General features: G+C 37.9%; 1 protein-coding gene across 1 annotated transcript in view; it reads left to right on the top strand.

Annotated features, from left to right (window-relative positions):
* The window catches only part of SRPK1 (SRSF protein kinase 1), a 90,133-nt gene that overhangs the window by 47,015 nt on the left and 22,337 nt on the right, over positions 1-20,781 (top strand). Inside the window, 8 exon segments of the mRNA XM_072730891.1 lie at positions 3,095-3,213; positions 5,452-5,560; positions 6,992-7,079; positions 8,548-8,635; positions 16,710-16,816; positions 17,662-17,827; positions 20,006-20,031; positions 20,456-20,669. Of these exon segments, the coding sequence (XP_072586992.1) occupies positions 3,095-3,213; positions 5,452-5,560; positions 6,992-7,079; positions 8,548-8,635; positions 16,710-16,816; positions 17,662-17,827; positions 20,006-20,031; positions 20,456-20,669 (917 nt within the window).

Raw genomic sequence — 20,781 nt, 5'->3', positions numbered from 1 at the left:
GAATTCTTTAATCCTGTCACCATATTATCTTCATTATCTAATAGTAACTGTCTCCTCAAAATTTATTTTTGTTTTTATTTTTTTATGACAGACTTTTTCAGTTGCCTGATATTCCTTGAGGGACATTGTTTATAAAAGCATGGCATTAGTTAAACATGGGAAGTTTGAGGAAACCAGGATGATAGACAGGATCAGAAGGAAATTTAAAGCCATAACTAGTATCCTTAAGGTTAAAGAAGGCAGTGCATCGAGATCCGTGGGTGGCTTAGAGATCCATGGGTGGCTTAGCGTTCTAGCGCCTGCCTTCTGCTCAGGGCATGATGCTGGAGTCCCGGGATCAAGTTCCACATCAGACTCCCTGCATGGAGCCTGCTTCTCCCTCTGCCTGTGTCTCTGCCTCTTCCCACCCCCCGTGTCTATAATGAATGAATAAATAAAATCTTTAAGAAAGAAAAAAAAAGAAGGCAGTGCATCATTAAACTCCTCTGCAGGAGTCTGTAAAAAAAGAGCAAAAATGGAGTGTGTGGGGGGAAGTGGGGGGAATGGAGTGCAGCCCAGTCAGAAGAGCATACAAGTCTTGATCTCAGGGTTGTGAGTTCAAGCCCTGCATTGGGCATAGAGTTTAGGTAAACTAGGTAGGAAATTTAAAATATGGTAGAAGTGTAACAGCACAAGTTAGGAAAATAAATCTAGAAAGTAGAAGAACAATAAAATCTAAGGAGATAGAAAATATAAGAAAACTAATTTAGTGAGTCAGAGTCCAGTGTCTGAAAAAAAACATGTTCCAGAGAGAATAGACATAATGAAAAGGATTAAATTTACATTGAAATACAGGAAATTGGGACACCTAGGTGGCTCAGCAGTTGAGCATCTGAGGGCCTGATCCCCGGGTCCAGGATGGAATCCCACATTGGGCTCCCTGCATGGAGCCTGCTTCTCCCTCTGCCTGTGTCTCTGCGCCTCTCTCTCTCTCTCTCTCTCTCTCAAATCAATCAATCAATCAATCTTTAAAATTCAAACAGGGATTTAAAAAAAAAGAATGTCCAGATCTTTAAAAAAATAATTTTTTAATCTTACGAATCCCATGGTATTTGTAGAATTCTAATATTTTGGCATTTTAAAAAGATTGTATTTATTTATTCATGAGACACAGAGAGAGAGAGGCAGAGACATAAGTAGAGGAAAAAGCAGGCTCCCAGCTTATTGTGCTTAAAGCTTTATAAACCAGGGAGCTAATAGGTGTTAACCTGAATGCAAACCCAAGTCTTTTTGCTTTTGAATGTCTGAGTGTACAAAATATGTTACAATTAATTGATGGCATGTTGAGAAAGGAATTACTAAAATTAACTCATTATAAAATGAGAAACCATTTTTACCTATGAAGTAAGCTAAATTTTCCAAACCTGTTAATATTCCAGTACCAGAAGCCCAGATATGGCAGGAGATATAACTCAGTTACAACTCCTTTTGAAAAGTCATACTTATATAATAACCCTAAAAGCCATTCATGGCCACAGGCTGGAAAGAAATAGTTTAAAATATTAATTTTTTCAGAGGAGAAGTGTCTTAAAATATTTTCTAAATTTTCTATATATACCATGTTATCTTTATAAATAGGGAGAATGTTTCTGTCTTTTTTGTTTTTAAGATTCCATCCATTTATTCATGAGGGACACAGAGAGAGGCAGAGACATAGGCAGAGGGAGAAGCAGGCTCCCTGTGGGGAGCCCGATGCAGGACTTGATCTCAGGACCTGAGATCACAACCCATACCAAAGGCAAACACTCAACCACTGAGCCACCCAGGTGCCCCAAATGTTTCTATCTTTACCTGATACCAATATCCAACTGAGCAGTATGTGCCAAAGTGAGTGGTGATATGTGTAGGGGAAATATGTGAGATTTAAGAGATTGCATAGGAATGGGAGAAAACTTAAAACAGGAAAAGCAGGATACAAATTTGTTTGTGTAGTTTGTGATTTATATTTTCATAAAAGTATAGGAAAATACTGAAAAAATAGCTTTATCAGCAATTTTGTCTGGATATTTGTTTGTTTGTTATTTATTTATTTATTTATAGTCTCTCTCTCTCTCTCACACACACACACACACACACACACACACACACACACACACACACAGATAGGCAGAGGGAGAAGCAGGCTCCATGCGCCGGGAGCCCGACGTGGGATTCGATCCCGGGTCTCCAGGATCACGCCCTGGGCCAAAGGCAGGCGCTAAACCACTGCGCCACCCAGGGATCCCTGGATATTTTTTTTTCAGTAATTTTTCCCCTTTTGTACTTCTATGTGTTTCCCAGAATTTTATTTAATCATGTATTAAATAAATAATTTTTTTTGACACTTTAAGAATAGTTTAACTTTTGCCGTATTCTTAAAGAGTTCCTTCGATGGGAACCAAGAAAGAATTTTATATCAGAAGGAAAGAAAAACACTCAAGAACACGTTTAATGCCTCCTCAACCTGAAAAGCAGGAAAGGATAATAAATAGCAAAAGTCAGATAAAAATGTTTCTATTATAATAGACACCATATTACAAGTGCATTTCAAATTAGCAAAGCATAACATTTATTTCCTTGACGTTTGTCTTCCAAAGAGTTCACAGTGTTTCCGTGTCAGTTGAAACAGGGGAAGAATCTCACGGAGGAATCCTTCACATATTAATAGGACCACTGGTCCTTTTTTTAAAGTATTGCTTTCCTGGGGCATCTGGGTGGCAAGTCAGTTAAGTGTCCCAACTCTTGGTTTCAGCTTAGGTTGTGATCTTAGGGTCAGGAGATTAAGTTCCATGTTGGGCTCAGCACAAGTCCGCTTGAGATTCTCTCTCCCTACCCCTCAGCCCTTCCCACTCATGCACACTCACTCTCTCCCTCTCTCTCAAATCCTTTTTTCCCCCTTTATTATTTTCCTAACAAGATAAAGTGGTAGCTGTAGGTAATACTTTCTTAGGATGCCACTAGATAATATTCTGTTTATATTCTCTGTTGAGTGGGGAGACATTTTGATAATGACGTTTTCTTAATGTCCCATTTTATTCTGTCCTTATGGAATGAACATGTTTGTATTATTTCTTAGATCTGAAACTCAGCACCGAGGCTCTGCTCCCCACTCTGAAAGTGATCTACCAGAGCAGGAAGAGGAGATTCTCGGATCTGATGATGATGAGCAGGAAGATCCCAATGACTATTGTAAAGGTAAGCCTTTTGATGAGGAGATACCAAGTAAGACCTGATTCATGTAATGCCCTATCTCACTTGACTGTTTGGTCTATAAACATAAGCTGTTTTGATGTTTTCTGCTTCTTGCATCCTTTTCTTGAAGTATAAAAAATAGTATTTCCTATCAGTTCAATTTAGTTTATTAAAGCTTGGTTTTATATTAAATCTGTTTTTACCTTTTTTTCTCCTTAAAAATGCTAGTGCACTTTCTCCTTAGAAAATTTCAGAATATATTAAAAAATAGAAGTCCTCTGTAATATGTATCACCCAGAAATAACCACAGATGAGATTTGGTATATAGACTTTTCAAAAAACCATTTCATTACTTTTTTTTCATAGTGTTGATTGCTAAGCTAAGTTAAACTGAAATTAGAAATACTTCGACTGTTTAAGTTACCTGGGATCTTTTTTGTTTCTTTGTGAGAATTTCTAGGATTCTGGGTAGCAAGTCATGACAGAACGTATTTTACCATCTAGGAGAACCTGGTTTGTGTTATTCTGAGCAAGCAGAGACAGATGTAAAAATATCTTGATTCCTGCCACTGTTGGCAGCCTTTTTAGGCCTTCCTGTGTTGTGTTGCATTGTGTTGTATTTTATGGAAAGAATCTCTATCTCTGTCTCTGTTTCTCTCTCTTTTTTAAAGATTTTATTTATTTATTCATGAGTGGGGGGGGGGGGGCAAAGACACAGGCAGAGGGAGAAGCAGGCTCCATGCAGGAAGAAACCCAATGTGGGAGTCGATCCTGGGACCTCGGGACCACCCCGGGCGCTAAACTGCTGAGCCACTCAGGCACCCCGCCCCCCCACTCTCTCTTTTTAGTTAAATGGAATTAATTAATCTCATAAAAATACATCCTAAGACTACAAGTATAAATAGATTTTATTTATAAACATGTATATTTAGATAAGTAATCGATTATTAAGGGGTGAGAATATTGTCTTACATAGCCTTTTTTTTTTTTCAAGATTTTATTTATTCATAGAGATACACACAGAGAGAGAGATAGAGACAGGCAGAGGGAGAAACAGGCCCAATGCAGGGAGCCTGACGTGGGACTCGATCCCAGGTCCCCGGGATCACGCCCTGGACTGAAGGTGGCGTTAAACCGCTGAGCCACCTGGGCTGCCCCATAGCCTTTTTTATGTTTGAGAATGATGTTTTTTTTTAATAAAGGTTTTATTTATTTATTCATGAGAGAGACGGAGAGAGAGGTAGAGACACAGGCAGAGGGAGAAGCAGGCTCCACGCAGGGAGCCCGATGTAGGACTCGATCCCAGGACCCTGGGATCATGCCCTGAGCCAAAGGCAGACGCTCAACCACTGAGCCACTCAGGCATCCTGAGAATGACTTATTTTTTTTTAAGTAACTTGGTTGTTCAACAAAAGATTATCTTCTTACTCTAAATCATTAATCTTGGGCAGCCTCCGTGGCTCAGCAGCTTAGTGCCACCTTCAGCCCAGGGCCTGATCCTGGAGACCGGGGATTGAGTCCCATGTCAGGCTCCCTGCATGGAGCCTGCTTCTCCCTCTGCCTGTGTCTCTGCATCTCTCTCTCTCTCTCTCTCTCTGTCTCTCATGAATGAATAAATAAAATCTTTAAAAATAATAAATAAATCATTAATCTTACTCTCTAAGGCTTCTTTTTAAAGATTTATTTATTTATTAAAGTTTTTTTTTTTTAATTGTTTATTCCTGAGAGACACAGAGGGGGTGGGGCAAGACACACGCAGAGAGAGAAGCAGTCTCCATGCAGGGAACCCAATGTGAGACTGGATCATGGGACTCCAGGATCACGCCTTGGCCCAAAGGCAGATACCCAACCACTGAGCCACCCAGGCGTCCCTAAGATTTATTGATTTATCTAGAGAGCACATCAGAGAGGGGGCAGGGGTATAGAGAGAGAGAATCTCTAGCAGACTCCCTCTTGAGCATAGATCTCAGTGCAGGACTCTATCTCACGACCCTCGAGAATCATGACTAAGTTGAAATCAAGAGTTGGATGCTTAACCACCTGAGCTACCCAGACATCCCTAAGATTTTTTTTATGAGTTCAGTAATACTGTGTAGCTGACTTAAATTTTTGTCTATTCAACTGATTATATAGAAGAAGCCACTTTTACTTGATAAATGGTGTATAGATGTTAAAAAATGAAATGAGAGGTATTTTTTCTTACTACTCAAGTGATTGTTTCCTTCCTCTTGTTTTTTCCAGGAGGTTATCATCTTGTGAAAATTGGAGATTTATTCAATGGGAGATATCACGTGATCCGCAAGTTGGGCTGGGGACACTTTTCAACAGTGTGGTTATCATGGGATATTCAGTAAGTTGTAGTGGTCCTGCAAAAGAATTAGTTAGGTAATGCCTTAGTTTTTTCATATGATTTCCCAGAGATAATCCTGCCTTCACTCTAGCTCTAGACTGATTTCTTGATCAGAATTTTGTTGTTGATAATCTTTATGTTCTTTTTTTTTTTTTTAATAAGGATGGAGGTGGAGGTTATACCACACACAACCTTCCTTTTTTTATTTTTAAGATTTTATTTATTCACGAGAGACACAGAGAGAGAGAGAGGCAGAGAGGGAGAAGCATGCTCCATGCAGGGAGTCCTATGTGGGACTCGATCCCGGGTCTCCAGGATCACACCCTGGGCTGCAGGCGGCACTAAACCGCTGCCCCACCGGGGTCGCCCGATAATCTTTATGTTCTTGAGCAAATTTGTCTTTCCTCTGGGGAAAGAGGCACCTTAACACAAAAGATTGTTTTAAATTAGTATTCATAAGGCACTTGGAACTCAGAAATTAAAAGCATTACAAACATTCAATGAAAGTGTGGTATGTAAATTCATAGAGTGTTTTTGTCTGTTTTGTTTTGTTTTGTTTTAATTGGGAGTAGTTATATTTTTAGATGATATCCTGTATCAGCCTATGTGAAATTATTCTGTTGTATTTTCCTTTGGTAAGAGATTTGCTCACCCCCCCCCCCTTTTTAAAAATATTTTATTTATTTATTCATGATAGACACACAGAGAGAGGCAGAGACACAGGCAGAGGGAGAACCAGGCTCCACGCAGGGAGCCTGATGTGGGACTCAATCCCAGGTCTCTAGGATCTCGCCCTGTGCCAAAGGTGCTAAACTGCTGGACCACCGGGGCTGCCCCAGATTTGCTCAACCTCTAAAATTTTTCCTACTTAAAAGTATAGGTAATTAACATTGGATGTTTACCTACAAATATAGATATCTTTGATGAGACAGTAATTGAGATCTAAACACTTTGTTTTTTATCAGTTTGATTTCACCCCAAGTATTTCTTCTGGCTTCTTATAGGAAAGGGTTATAGGTGGGGTTTTTTGGTTTTGTTTTGTTTTTTTGTTTGTTTGTTTGTTTTGGTTATAGTTTTTAAGCTTTTAGCTTTCAACATGTAGATAGATATACAGGATACTTCTGGTCTAATGTGGTTTTCCCCCTTGCTTACTCCCATTTTGTGGTTTTACTTGGATTCAAAGAAACATTCAGAAGATAGACTTTAACTTGGCTGACATTAGCTGAGAACAGGTTTTCTTCCTCCTATAAACGAAATCTGGTCAGTTAGTCCCATTAACACACGTGATTGCATAGAAATAACCTATGTTTAAAGTACAAGGAAACATGGATCATTATTTGTACTTTGTCACTGCCTCCCAATTATGGCTAAATCTTACCTTCCTAAAGTAAGGATAGAGCATTAGTCTAAACTGCTTGTGTTTGTTCTCAGGGGGAAGAAGTTTGTGGCAATGAAAGTAGTTAAAAGTGCTGAACATTATACTGAAACAGCACTAGATGAAATCCGGTTGCTGAAATCAGTGAGTATTAGATCATATGTGTGAAAAAGCATCGTAAGCAAAATTTTACTGAATTAAGATATACCAAATGTAGACTTTTTAGCATGACTAATTTTTATTGTAAAGTTCCAGTATCTTTTAAAGATGTAGAGGCAGATAACAATATTTATACATTCTGTGCATGTGATGGGGGAAGTGGTGGATTTCCATCATAAACACTGAAAAAAACTTTCAAATAAACGGAAATGTTTATTGAGCGTGTTTTATATACCAGATAGCACAAAATATGTTTTACTTTCCTACTGTGGTTAAAAGTAAAGTGTGAGAATAACTAAAATAAGAGCCCAGATGTCCATCACAGATGGATAAAGAAGATGTGTGTGTATATACAATGGAATATTACTTAGCCATCAAAAAAATGAATCCTTGCCATTTGTTATGTTGTGGATGGAATGAGAGGGTATTATGCTAAGTGAAATAAGTCAGAGAAAAACAAGTATGTTCTCAGTGATGTGGAATTTTTTTTTTATATGTGGAATTTAAGAAACAAAATAGATGAACATAGAGGAAGGAAAAGTAAAATAAGGCAAAATTAGAGGGAGACAAACCTTAGGAGACGTCTAACTATAGGAAACAAATAGGGTTGCTAAAGGGGAGGTTGGGGGAATGAGGTAACTGGGTGATGGGCATTAAGGAGGACATGGGATGTAATGAACACTTGGTGTCATATACAATAGCTGAATCACTAAACCATACCTCTGAAATTAGTTTTAAAAAAAGTAAAGTGTGAATAAGTATATCACTTCTATTTTATGCTGTAAAGTATTACAAAAATCTATAAAACAAACACTGCTTATTCCTTTTATATCTGAAAACTTGGCAAATTTTATAAAAACTTAGTTTTATTATAAATTAGGAAGCTATGGTAGAAGGAGCTTAAATTCAGAGTTATAAAACCTGGGCTTTAAGACCAGCCCTAGTCCAGTATTCTCCAGCTCATCACTACATTTCTTCTGAGCCTTAGAGTTTTCATTTGTAAAGTGAGGATGTTAGACCAGGAGAGCTCTAAAAGTAATTTTCAGAGTGCCAGTCTGACAAGCCTGTGTCCGAAAATCAGTACTGCTTGCTCTCTTCATTGAGAAGGTTTTCCTATGCGGGGGAAAGGTCAGCTTGAGTAAACAGTGTGATGAATGTTGGTTCAATGGTTGGTTTGTATCCTGTAAAACTCCTTAATTCCTTATTGCTTGGTAACCAGCAGTGAATTTGGGAGTCACACTTTTAGTAGAAAAATGGTTGAATTAGAGCAATAGTCTTTGTCAGTTGTATTTCCTTTTGTGCACCATTTATTTATTTGCATATTTGAGTTACTAAAATTTTAATGTTTTTGTCATTAATCTTTTGTTATATATGTTGCAGGTGTTCCCTCCCCACCATTTGGCTTATTTCAGTGATTTCCTTTACACTAAATACTGTCTCTTTCCCACCGTAGGTTCGTAATTCAGATCCTAATGATCCAAATAGAGAAATGGTTGTTCAACTACTAGATGACTTTAAAATATCAGGAGTTAATGGAACACGTATCCTTTTAAGAACCTGTTTGAAAATAAATCACGAAATAACCTTATCTCCAAGAAAGGAACCAGATTTATAGCATTCATCCCTTTTCTCAAGGCAAAGTATAATCAAACTACTTTGTGTTATTGTAAACTTCTGAACACAGATGTAAATCATGTTTATCTTTATATGTTGTAACTTACAGTGTTGTAAAGCAATGTCAAGGTATTGCTTTACATTTTTTTCCCCTTCCCTAGCAAATCAAAGCAAGTCAAAAGAAAAACGTAAAGAAAAAAAAATAGTAGTAGTATAGGTTCTGAGATTTTTATCAATTAGTACAGAAACTTTAATGGAAGTAATTTTTCATGAGAAACACTGGGCGAAGAAAAATGTAACACATTTTATTATCTTCCAGCCTTCAGCATTGAGGAGACTGTGCATATAGGTTATGCTTAGAATTTAAACAGGTATGATTGCATTTTAGCATAATGAAAAACTGACTTGTTTTATGTTTTTATTTGCATTTTTAGAATTTCTAGTGTTGGAAGGAACCTTACCTGACTGATATTTTTTGTAAGTTACTATCAAAGTGACAAGTAGTGAACTGATTGATTGTTGTGGACAGCCATGCTTATGAAGGCCTGTCAGAAAAGATGAAGTAGAATCTCACTTGAATTGGAGAGTCTAAAATTGCCTGTTCATAAACTACTGAAAAATGTAAAAGGAAAGACATTTCATTTCTCATTCTACTATTCTTACATATTTAGCTTCTTAAGAGAAGCTAAATTAACACATACCGTTAATTGCCAATTAGGATCTTTTTTTAAGGAGATGGGCTTCATCTGGTTCTGGCATCATGTGGACTATGGTCTATGGTAAGAGATTTGAATGGAAAAATGAGAGAAAACAGGTGATAATGTGTATTATACCTGCCATTCTGAATTTAGTTGTGAGTTACTTCCTTGGAAAAGTACAAATCACAGGGATGCCTGGGTGGCTCTGTGGTTAAGATTCTGCCTTTGGCTTGGGGCCTGATCCTGGGGTCCTGGGATCGAGGCCCACATCCGGCTCCCTGCATGGAGCCTGCTTCTCCCTCTGCCTCTTCTCTATCTCTCTCGAATAAATGAATAAAAAAATCTTTAAATAAATAAAATAGAATCTTGTGACTATTGTGGTCACTTTGTAGATGGCTTACTTTGTGTGCATATAATAAGGCTACTAACCAAGATCTAAAATTATACATTAGGATGTCGTGATGGCCATTAGGTTCTGTTTCCCTATTATTTGATCTTTTAATGTCATGCCAACTCTCTCTGCTCATTTGGGAAAGTTACAAGTAAAATTAGAAATATTCTAAATAGTCTCCTCAGTAATGCTGAGTACCTTTGGAGTCTAATGAAGAAAGGTTTTGTTTTTGATTTTGATTTTAACTATTGAAATCTTAGTGGATTTGAATTTAAAGTTCCAAGGGATTAACAGGTGGTTTCTCTGTAGTTTTATCCACTGAGTCCTTTGTCCTGAGCCCGCTTCTCTTTGCCCTTCCTTCTGCTTGTCTCCCAACTATCTTCGCTACTGCATTTTTTGCTGCTATTAGAGATTGAAAAGGATAAAACTCAGAGCACTGAGTTAAGGGTTAATGGATTATGCTATTCTCTTCTCACAACATAAGCATGTCTGCATGGAGGTATATATCTGTATTTCTCTTTGCATCTGAGCATTTCCAGAGCACTGTCCTTTCCCATACTGAAATATAAGGGGCCTTGAACTAGAAAGTCAGTTATGTAGACTTCAGTATACATCGTTCATTCTACTTCCGTAGGTGGTAAGGGGCAAGAAGTGATGAAAGAGGGACAACTGTTCTATATATACTATTGACATTAAGTGGTGAGTGTCCTTTTTTGGCCCTCTGTATGACCTACTATGTCTTTGGGAGACTTCTTTTTTTAAATATGTATTTTGCCTCTTCCTAGCTCCTCTTACTCATAATGTGCTCTAAATGTGACTCATCAGTGTTTAGTACTTTGTAAGTTTTTTCTTTACACCACCTCCCCAAGAAAAAATTTTCATGTATCCTTCTATCTAGTTCTTTCTGTTTCTTAAGCTACTAAATGTTTGTTCATTTTTATATCACTGCTTACAAATTAAAATACCATTGTCAAATTGTAAGCTTCTCTCAACAAATTAAATATTGAAACTAGGAATATAAGAGAATAATTGAAATTTTTTTTGTTTTTTGAGGGGGGTGTTTTTTTGAAGGAACCTGCATTTTCAAAAAATCCTGTTTTGGTATTTTTCATGTGTACAAAAGTAGAATAGTTTAATGAATCCCCACAAGACCCATTACCCATTTTAGATCTTGTGTAATCTTGTTTTGTCTCTATCTCCTGCTTATTTTGTGGCCAACCTTAGATATATTATTTCACTCACAGTTATCTTAGAATGTATCTCCAGGGACGCCTGGGTGGCTCAGCAATTGGGCATCTGCCTTTGACTCAGGGCATGATCCTGAGGTCCTGGGATCAAGTTCCACACCGGGCTTCCTGCATGGAGCCTGCTTCTCCCTCTCCCTCTGCCTGTGTCTCTGCCTCTCTCTCTCTCTCTCTCTCTCTCTCTCTCTCTCTGTCTCTCATGAATAAAATCTTTTTTTTTTTCAGAAATGAATAAAATTTAAAAAAGAATGTATCTCCAAGAGACAAAGATGTTAAAATATAACCTCAATACAATTATTATACCTAAAAAAAAAATTAGGACCAGTTGTTTTGTTATTCAGTGTCTAATCTAGTCAGTGTTTCAGTCTCTAAATGTCTCATATATTTTTTGTTCTTTCAGTTTTTAATTCTTATTTAGGTCAGGGCACACATAAGTCTTTGGCAATTTCTTTATTCTTTGCCACATCGAGATATTCCAGGCTCTTCTTGTACATTTCCTGTCCTGAACCTGGAATTGGCCATTACTTCTTAAGCCTTAATTCCTTTTGGTAGGAAATGGCAAGCATAATCTAAGCATTAGAAGTACACATTGTCATGGAGTTGTTAACTGCCATTACTTTTATGATTTGTTGATCTGTTGGCAAAGAGCAGATATCTTCGTTCTCTTTTTCTTTCTTTCTTTCTTTTATTTATTTATTTATTTATTTATTTATTTATTTACTTACTTACTTACTTACTTACTTACTTACTTACTTACTGTTTATACATTGCATGAAGTTGTCCCCCACAGCTTATTCTTGTGGGTGGGTAAGCTGGTTGGTTGGTTTCGATATTTTTTTCTCCATGTATTTATCATTTTGCATGGTTTCTGTTGCTGTGCCATTCATGTTCACTAATCTTTTCATTCTGCAATGCCTAATCTGCCATTTATCCAATACAGTATGTTTTTCATCTCTTACACTGTACTTTTCATCTCAGAAGTTCAGTTTAGGTTTATATATATATATAGTACTATGTCTCTACTTTTTAACATACAGACTATAGCTATAACTGCTTAATTTCCTTGTCTGCTAATTCTGGCGCCTATGTCAGTTCTGGTTCGTTTTGAATGATTGATTATTGGAGTTTTCAGGTTTGTTTTCCTGCATCTTTGCTGCCTAGTAATCGTGTGATCTTTTTTGCATTTGGCTGCTGGATATTTTCCATTCCCATAAATCTTCTTGAGCTTTGTTCTGGGGTGCAGTTATATCACTTGGAAACAGTTTGATCCTTTTCAGATTTTACATTTATGATTTGTTAGATAGATCCAGGGTAGTGTTCGGTCTAGGACTAATTATTAATTCCCTGTAGTGAGGCAACACCTCCCTGAATAATCTACCCATGCACACCCCATTACTATGAATTTTTCTAGCCTTTATGTTTTTTTAATTGAGATAAAATTCACGTAGAACATAGAAAATTCACATGTGAGATTACATTAATTTTGAATGTACACAAATGAATGATTTATACACACAGTAAGATAAAACATATCTTACCACAGTAAGATAACATCCATTACCATTCATAGTTACTCACCTGTAACAGTGAGTTAACACTGTTTTCCTGTTGCAGGTGAGTAACTCTGAGTAACAAGTAAATCTTTCCTTGTGATGAGAACTTTTAAGATCTACTTTCTGAGCAACTATCAAATATACAATATAGCATTGTTAACTCTAGTCACCATTCTGTACATTATATCCCTGAGACTTATTCATTTTATAACTGGAAGTTTGGGGCAGCCTGGGTGGCTCAGCGGTTTAGCACCGCCTTCAGCCCAGAGCATGATCCTGGAGTCCCAGGATTGAGTCCCACGTCAGGCTCCCTGCATGGAGCCTGCTTCTCTCTCCGCCTGTGTCTCTGCCTCTCTCCTCTCTGTGTATTCTTATGAATAAAAATAAATAAAATCTTAAAAAAAATAACTGGAAGTTTGTATACACATACCACATCTTTTTCCATTCTTCCATCAGTGGACTGTGTCTTGGCTACTGTAGGTAATGCTGTAATGAGCATGGGGATGTAGGTAACTAAATATGAGATAACAGTTTCATTTCTTTCAGATAAATACTCAGAAGTAGAATTGCTGGGTATATTTTTAATCTCTTGAGGAACCACTGACCCTATTTTCTGTAGTTTTTTGCACCAATTTATGTTTCCACCAACAGCACACAAGGGTTCCCTTTTCTCCACATCCTCACCAACACTTGTCATCTCTCTCTTTTTGATAATAGTCATTCTGACAGTTGTGAGGTACTATTTTGTTGTGGTTTTGATTTGCATTTCTGTGATGATTTAGTGATGTTGAGCACCTTTTCATTTACCTGTTGGCCATCTTAATGTCTTTTTGGAAAAGTGTATAGTTATATCCTCTGCTCATTTTTAAAAAAATATTTATTTGACAGAGAGCAGAAGCAGAGAAAGGGTGGAGGGAGAGGGATAAGCAGTCTCCCGATTGAGCAGGGAACCCAACTCAGGACTCAATTGCAGGACTCTGAGATCATGACTTGAGCCAAAGACAGATGCTTAATGGATTGAGCCAACCAGGCACACCTCATTTTTTATTTTATTTTATTTTTTTTTAAGATTTTATTTATTTATTCATGATAGACATAGAGAGAGAGAGAGGCAGAGACATAGGCAGAGGGAGAAGCAGGCTCCATGCAGGGAGCCTGACGTGGGACTCGACCCCGGGTCTCCAGCATCACGCCCTAGGGCCAAAGGCAGGCCCTAAACCACTGAGCCACTCAAGGATCCCCACACCTCATTTTTTAATAAGATTTTTTTCAATTGAGTTGTGCAAGTTCCTTATATATTAACCCCTTATCAGATACATAGTTTGCAGATATTTTTAACAGACACAGAGAAAGAGAAGCAGAGGGAGAAGCAGGCTCCATGCAGGGAGGCTGATGTGGGACTGGATCCTGGTTCTCCAGGATCAGGCCCTGGGCTGAAGGTGATGCTAAACCATTGAGCCACTCAGGCTGCCCAGAGTTTTAGCTTGATTTAGTCCTCTGTTCATTTCTACTTTTGTCGCCTTTGCTTTCTTTTGGTGTCAGATCCAACAAAATAATCGCCAAGACCAGTGTCAAGGAGCTTACCTCCTATGTTTTTGTCTAGGAGTTTTATAGTTTCAGGTCTTAATGTTCAGGTCTCTATTTTGAGTTAATTTTTTGTATGTAGTGTAAGATAGTGTTCAAGTTGCTTTATTTTGCATGTTGCTAATTTTCCCAACACCATTTATTGAAGAGACTTGTTCTTTCCCCAGTGTATATTTACAACTCCTTGTCATAAATGAATTGACTATATATATGGGTTTATTTCTGGCCCATGACTATGACCATGAATTTGTCTAGCCTTTTTGATGAGAACAGACATTGTTGGAATCCTCTGGAAACACTGGCCACTGTTCCCTCTTATCCCTTCAGATACTTTCCCCCTGCCTCCAGTAGTTTCCTTGTATACCTCTGCTGATTAGTCTATGCTAAATACTTGAGGACATCCCTCTGCAGATCTCCAGGATTCTCTTTCTGCAGCTGTCTCCCTCTGGTACTTTGTTCTATGACCTGTAGCTGCCTTGGTCTCCCAAGACTCTTAGCTCCATCTCTTAAACTCAAGGGATCTGGAAAGGCTCAAGGCAGTAAGATGGGGCAATCCTAGGATTCACCTCATTTGTTTTTCCTTTCTCAAGGATCACTGCCTTTGTTGCCTAATGTCAGGGTCAATAAATCTGTTTATGTGTTCTGTCTGCTTTTGTTGTTGTCATTTTAAGCAGGAAGGTGAGTCCAGTCCCTGCTAACTCCATTTTGACTGAAGCAGAAGTTTCTAGGTAAATGTTTAGCTCTTAAGCAATTGCCAACCAGTTTTCCAAAGTGGTTATACAATTTTACACTTCCGTTAGCAAATATGAGAGTTCTGATTGTTCCACATCCTTCCCTACATTTGGTCATGGTACCTTTTTTCCTTTTATAATTAATAAGCAATCTGGGATGATACTGTGACATTGTGACTTCATTCCCAACAGTCTTTCACTAGTTTTAGTGTTCATTGATTCATACTTGAATCAATTATCACTATAGGAATTGTAAAAGGGTTATTTTCTATTTCTGTCTCTTTGTATACTTATTTAGTTGACTTTTTTTTTTTAAGATTTTATTATTTATTTATGAGAGACACACAGAGGGAGAGAGAGGCAGAGACACAGGCAGAGGGAGAAGGAGGCTCTATGCAGGGAGCCTGATGTGGGACTCGATCCCGGCTCTCCAGGAACACACCCTGGGCTGCAGGTGGCGCTAAACTGCTGCACCACCGGGGCTGCCCGTCGTTAACTTTTTCTATAAAGAAATATTTACAGGAGCATCAGACTGGCTTAGTCTTGCAGTCCTGATTCCAAGCCTCAAGTTGGCTATAGAGATAACTTAAAATCTTTACAAAGTTAATAATAATAAAAATTTAAAACTAAAAAAGATAATTCCTTATTCACAACACATACCTTTTTTTTAGTATCTGTTTGGACTCATTCAATTTTTACTTTTGAGTTAAGTCATAACTTCATTATTTAAAATGTTTTCAACTTGGCTGGTATCCTCTCCAAGCTGGTTCCTGTTCCTGTTAGATATGTTCCATTACTGTTCACACAGCAAGGTTTCCAGGTTCGCCTGGGATTTAGCCATTTCTTAAGGAACCTAGGTTTTCCTTTAGTGGAGAATCTTATTTAATGGAAAAATGTGGGTACTAGGTCATTATTACATATGTATATCTTGACTTTGCCATTTCTGGAGGTACAAGGTAGCAACATACTACTGAAATCCCAGCAGTGCCCTGCACGCTAGTAGGTTTCTAGAGTTATTCCTGCTTATGTTGATTGGGATGTTCATACATAAAGAGAACACACGGTGGCAGTAGAATCAAGATTAGTTTTGTAAACTACAGAGCATAACGCAAGTCAGTTTCCTATTTTTAGAAAATGTTGGCCTTCACGGTTTTTTTTAGGTTAAGTTTTGGTACATTATCTCCTGTAGTTAAAACAGAAGTTATTTTTTCCTGCTTTGAGACTGTGAGAGTAGGAATTGTTACTCTGAACATTAATTTTGCATCAGGGAAAAGTAACAACTGAAACCTAGTGCTTCCACTAATTGAATGTGGTTTCCCTGTTCTTTTACTACTGAGTATTTTAATTTAATTTTTTTTCAAGATTTTATTTATTTATTTGAGAGACACACACACAGAGAGGCAGAGACCCAGGCAGAGGGAGAAGCAGGCTCTATGCAGGGGAGCCCGACGCGGGACTCGATCCTGGGTCTCCAGGATCACGCCCTGGGCTGAAGGTGGCGCTAAACTGCTGAGCCACCCAGGCTGCCCACTACTGAGTATTTTAATGTGCACAGTTTTATTGATAAACCAGTCCCATCCCACCCCCTGAAATTTTCTATTTCTTGGCTGTTTTCAGTTACTAAAGCATTCATGAATCTTTGGAATTCAGAATATTAACAGGCAGATATCTTTTTAGTCATACTCTAACTTTGTATACTGAAGGAATAAAACAGTAATAATTTCATTGGGGTGGAACGCATTTTATTTTGCCTCTTTTCTTCTCTTGTGCCTTCCTCTTCCTTCCTTAACAAACTCCTAGATATCTGCATGGTGTTTGAAGTCTTGGGGCATCATCTGCTCAAGTGGATCATCAAGTCTAATTATCAGGGGCTTCCACTGCCTTGTGTTAAAAAAATTATCCAGCAAGTATGTATCTTAGTATTTTCTATGTGCTGATTGTTTTAGATTCTTAAAGTTGGCAAGCGTTTCCTATATCCAATAGAATTTTTATTTTAAAAACTAGAGAATTTTTTTATTTGCTAAAATTAAGTCGTTTAGCCCCTAGTGTTTATTCTGTCATTAAGTGTCTTAGCAATAACCATTTTTCCAGATTCATCTCCTGTAATAATCATTAGAGGGGAAGGTGTGTTCAGTGACTGATGTTGGAAATTTGGAGCCCGTATCCAGGAGTTCTGTTGCAAATATTGATTATATGGTAATAGAGAATTACTATGTCAAATTATTAATATCTCATTATAGAATATTATTAAAGGGCATTTTCTAATATTCTAAATAGCTTTCAATATACAGTAAAGAAGTTTACTCTCAGGAAAATATTAGTATTTGAAAGGGCAAATAATTTGTTTGGGTAATGTGTTTTGGTGGAAAGAGCTCCAAACTAGGAATCAAGAGATCTCAGTTCTATATCAGCAAGGAAATTTGAATTAAGGACATAATCCAAATCTCTTTCATCACATATATGTCAACATTTAAAGAGCATAATGACCTTTTTTCTGAGTCTTTGTGTACTTCACTAAATATCTCCAAATACAATTAGCTTTTTAAAACTTTATTATAAACTCTTACCTTTGCTCATAGTTATCTTTCTGGGGAAGTTTCTTTCTGCCTTATTAAAAATGCTTTATTCTCTGTTGAAAACTACCATATTGTTTTTATATTTTTAATTTTTTAAATGTTGTGTTGTGATTTCTTTCTTCTCCAGAAAGACTTGTATTCTGTGTCTGCAAGTCTATTCCTCTATTCCCATCCAGGTGTTACAGGGTCTTGATTATTTACACACCAAGTGCCGTATCATTCACACTGACATTAAACCAGAAAACATCTTGTTGTCAGTGAATGAGCAGTACATCCGAAGACTGGCTGCAGAAGCAACAGAGTGGCAGCGATCTGGAGCTCCTCCACCTTCTGGATCTGCGGGTATGTTTTCTTTGAGGACTTTGGTCTCATTAGAAGTTAAGAGAAATTCTGGGGCACCTGGGTGGGTTAGTTGGTTAAATATCCAACTCTTGATTTCAGCGCAGGTCATGATTTCAGGGTCCTTGGATCAAGCCCCACGTCAGGCTCCCCACTGAGCAGGGAGTCTGCTTGCTCCCTTCTCCTTCTACCCTACCTCCTGCTCACCCACTCTGTCTCTGTCTCTTTCAAATATGTAAATAAATCTATAAAAAAAAAAGTTACAAGAAGTTCTTATTTTAATTCTGTTACCAGGCAGTTAAGTAAAGTATCACTCATTCATTTGTATGCTATAAAAGCTGATTCATGTTCTTGTTTGTTTGTTTGTTTTTTAAAGGTTTTATTTATTCATGAGAGACACACAGGGAGAGCGAGAAAATCAGAGACACAGGCAGAGGGAGAAGCTGGTTCCATGCATGGAGCCGGACGTGGGAGTCGATCCTGGGTCTCCAGGATCAGGCACTAGGCTGAAGGCAGGCACTAAACTGCCGAGCCACCCGGGCTGCCCTCGTGTTCTTGTTTTAAAATATTTTCTCTTGTGATTCAGTGGCCATTTTTGGTGTGTTTACCTCTTACCATGAGCATAACATGTATGCTTGCTTATAGATCAGTGTGATCTGTGCGGGAGCAAAATAACTTTGCTATTAAGAACTTGAATTTAAGCACCGGAGTGGACAGACCTGGTTTGAATCCTGGCTTCATCACTGGCTGGGTGTTCTTGAGCAAGTTCTTGACTTGCTTTGACTTCCTTTTCTTTCATGCAGGAGTTCTTGAGATTTAGTTCCATGTTAAAGCAGTTAATAGGTTGCCACACAGTGTTGTGGTAAATAAATGATGGCTGATTATGATGGTTTTTTGCCATTTGGAATATATATTTTTTAATTTTAATAGTTTTATTATATTTGAGGGGTTTTTTGAGGAACTTTCTTGATCCTCAAGGCAAAATGAAGCCTAGGGATGTCTAGGTGGCTCAGCGGTTGAGCGTCTGCCTTTGGCTCGGAGTGGGATCAAGTCCCACATCGGGCTCCTGCCTCTGCCTATGTCTCTGCCTCTGTCTCCCATGAATAAATAAATAAAATCTTTAAAAATAATAATAATGAAGCCTAAAGAAGGGGAAATGAGAAGGTGTTTGATAGTCATAGAGTTTGATTTTTTCCAAAATGAAAACATTCTAGAAATATTACACAAAAGTGTGAGTATAATTAGCACTATTGAACTGTATGCTTAAGAATGGTTTAGAGGGAAATTTTACTTAGTGTGGATTTTCCTACAAATTTTTTTTTAATCTTTATTTATTTATGATAGTCACACAGAGAGAGAGAGAGAGGCAGAGATACAGGCAGAGGGAGAAGCAGGCTCCATGCACCGGGAGCCCAACGTGGGATTTTATCCTGGGTCTCCAGGATCGCACCCTGGGCCAAACGCAGGCGCCAAACCACTGCGCCACCCAAGGATCCCGATTTTCCTACAATTTAAAAAAATTTTCTTGCGGAAGATTCTACCTCCTGCCTAAGCTAAACTAACATCTATAACATGATGTGTAATAAATTACTATATAGTTCTTGATGCCATGCTCCATTTAAAACTGACCACTGTCACGGGGAAGAAGTAAGAGACGGGGTTCTGGGTGGGAATGATGGGGTTATTGCCTATCATTTTCTATTTTAAGCATATATAGGAGTGAGATTTTTGCAGCATTTTTTTTTTTTTTTTTTTAAATTTTTATTTATTTATGATAGGCACATAGTGAGAGAGAGAGAGAGAGGCAGAGACACAGGCAGAGGGAGAAGCAGGCTCCATGCACCGGGAGCCCGATGTGGGACTCGATCCCGGGTCTCCAGGATCGCGCCCTGGGCCAAAGGCAGGCGCCAAACCACTGCGCCACCCAGGGATCCCGTGATTTTTGCAGCATTAATAGTGGAAACAAAATATGGGGACTTGGCTCTTTGCAATTACAGGTTTTATCTGGGAAAGAATTTATTTAAACTTAATTAATTTTGCCAAGTTGTATATGCATTATTCTTTTTTTTTTTAAATGGTACTTCTATCTAAGTTGCTTAAAAACAATAGTTTTCTCTGTAACATAAACCTGCATTGCTTGCTGAATGCCAGGATTCTTACTTGGTTTTCTTTTCTTTTCAGTCAGTACTGCACCCCAGCCTAAACCAGTAAGTATAAGGTGTTTCTATATTTAATTCTGATCTCTGGGCAGTGGGCAGGGATTCTTGTTTTAGGGATCACTGTATAGAGTATGAAAACCAAAGAAAAAAATATTCCTGCGCTTCTATATTTTCTCCAATAAATTCTCATGCATTTTTAACAAGTTTGTACTGGTGAGGCTTCTGTAAACTTGAGTGTATCTGAGAGTACACCAGCCCCACACACAGCTCAGAGGACCAAAATTTATTGTTAAGTTTGTTTTTATTTGGTTTCATAAGGGTATCCACATTGTTTAAGTTAATGAGAAACTTCAGTGCTATGTTAGGGAAAGATTGAAATGTAATTAGGAAATATTAAAGTTAACAGTTATCTCCAACTGGGGGTAATGGATTAGCCACCTGAAGGCTTTATCTGTTTGTAATCTCCGCCCAGGCTGACAAAATGTCAAAGAATAAGAAGAAGAAATTGAAGAAGAAGCAGAAGCGCCAGGCAGAATTACTAGAGAAGCGAATGCAGGAAATTGAGGAAATGGAGAAAGAGTCGGGCCCTGGGCAAAAAAGACCAAACAAGCAAGAAGAATCAGAGAGTCCTGTTGAAAGACCCTTGAAAGAGAACCCACCTAATAAAATGACCCAAGAAAAACTTGGTATAAATAGAGCATACACAAAAATTTACTTTAACATTAATTTATCATTGTTCTGTAATATACTGGTTTCATGCATACAGCACATCTCTGGGGGTGTCCTTATACAGTAATA

Source organism: Vulpes vulpes, chromosome 1 (assembly GCF_048418805.1).
Source record: "Vulpes vulpes isolate BD-2025 chromosome 1, VulVul3, whole genome shotgun sequence".
NCBI lineage: Eukaryota > Metazoa > Chordata > Mammalia > Carnivora > Canidae > Vulpes > Vulpes vulpes.
This window is presented reverse-complemented; position numbering and strand designations above follow the sequence as displayed.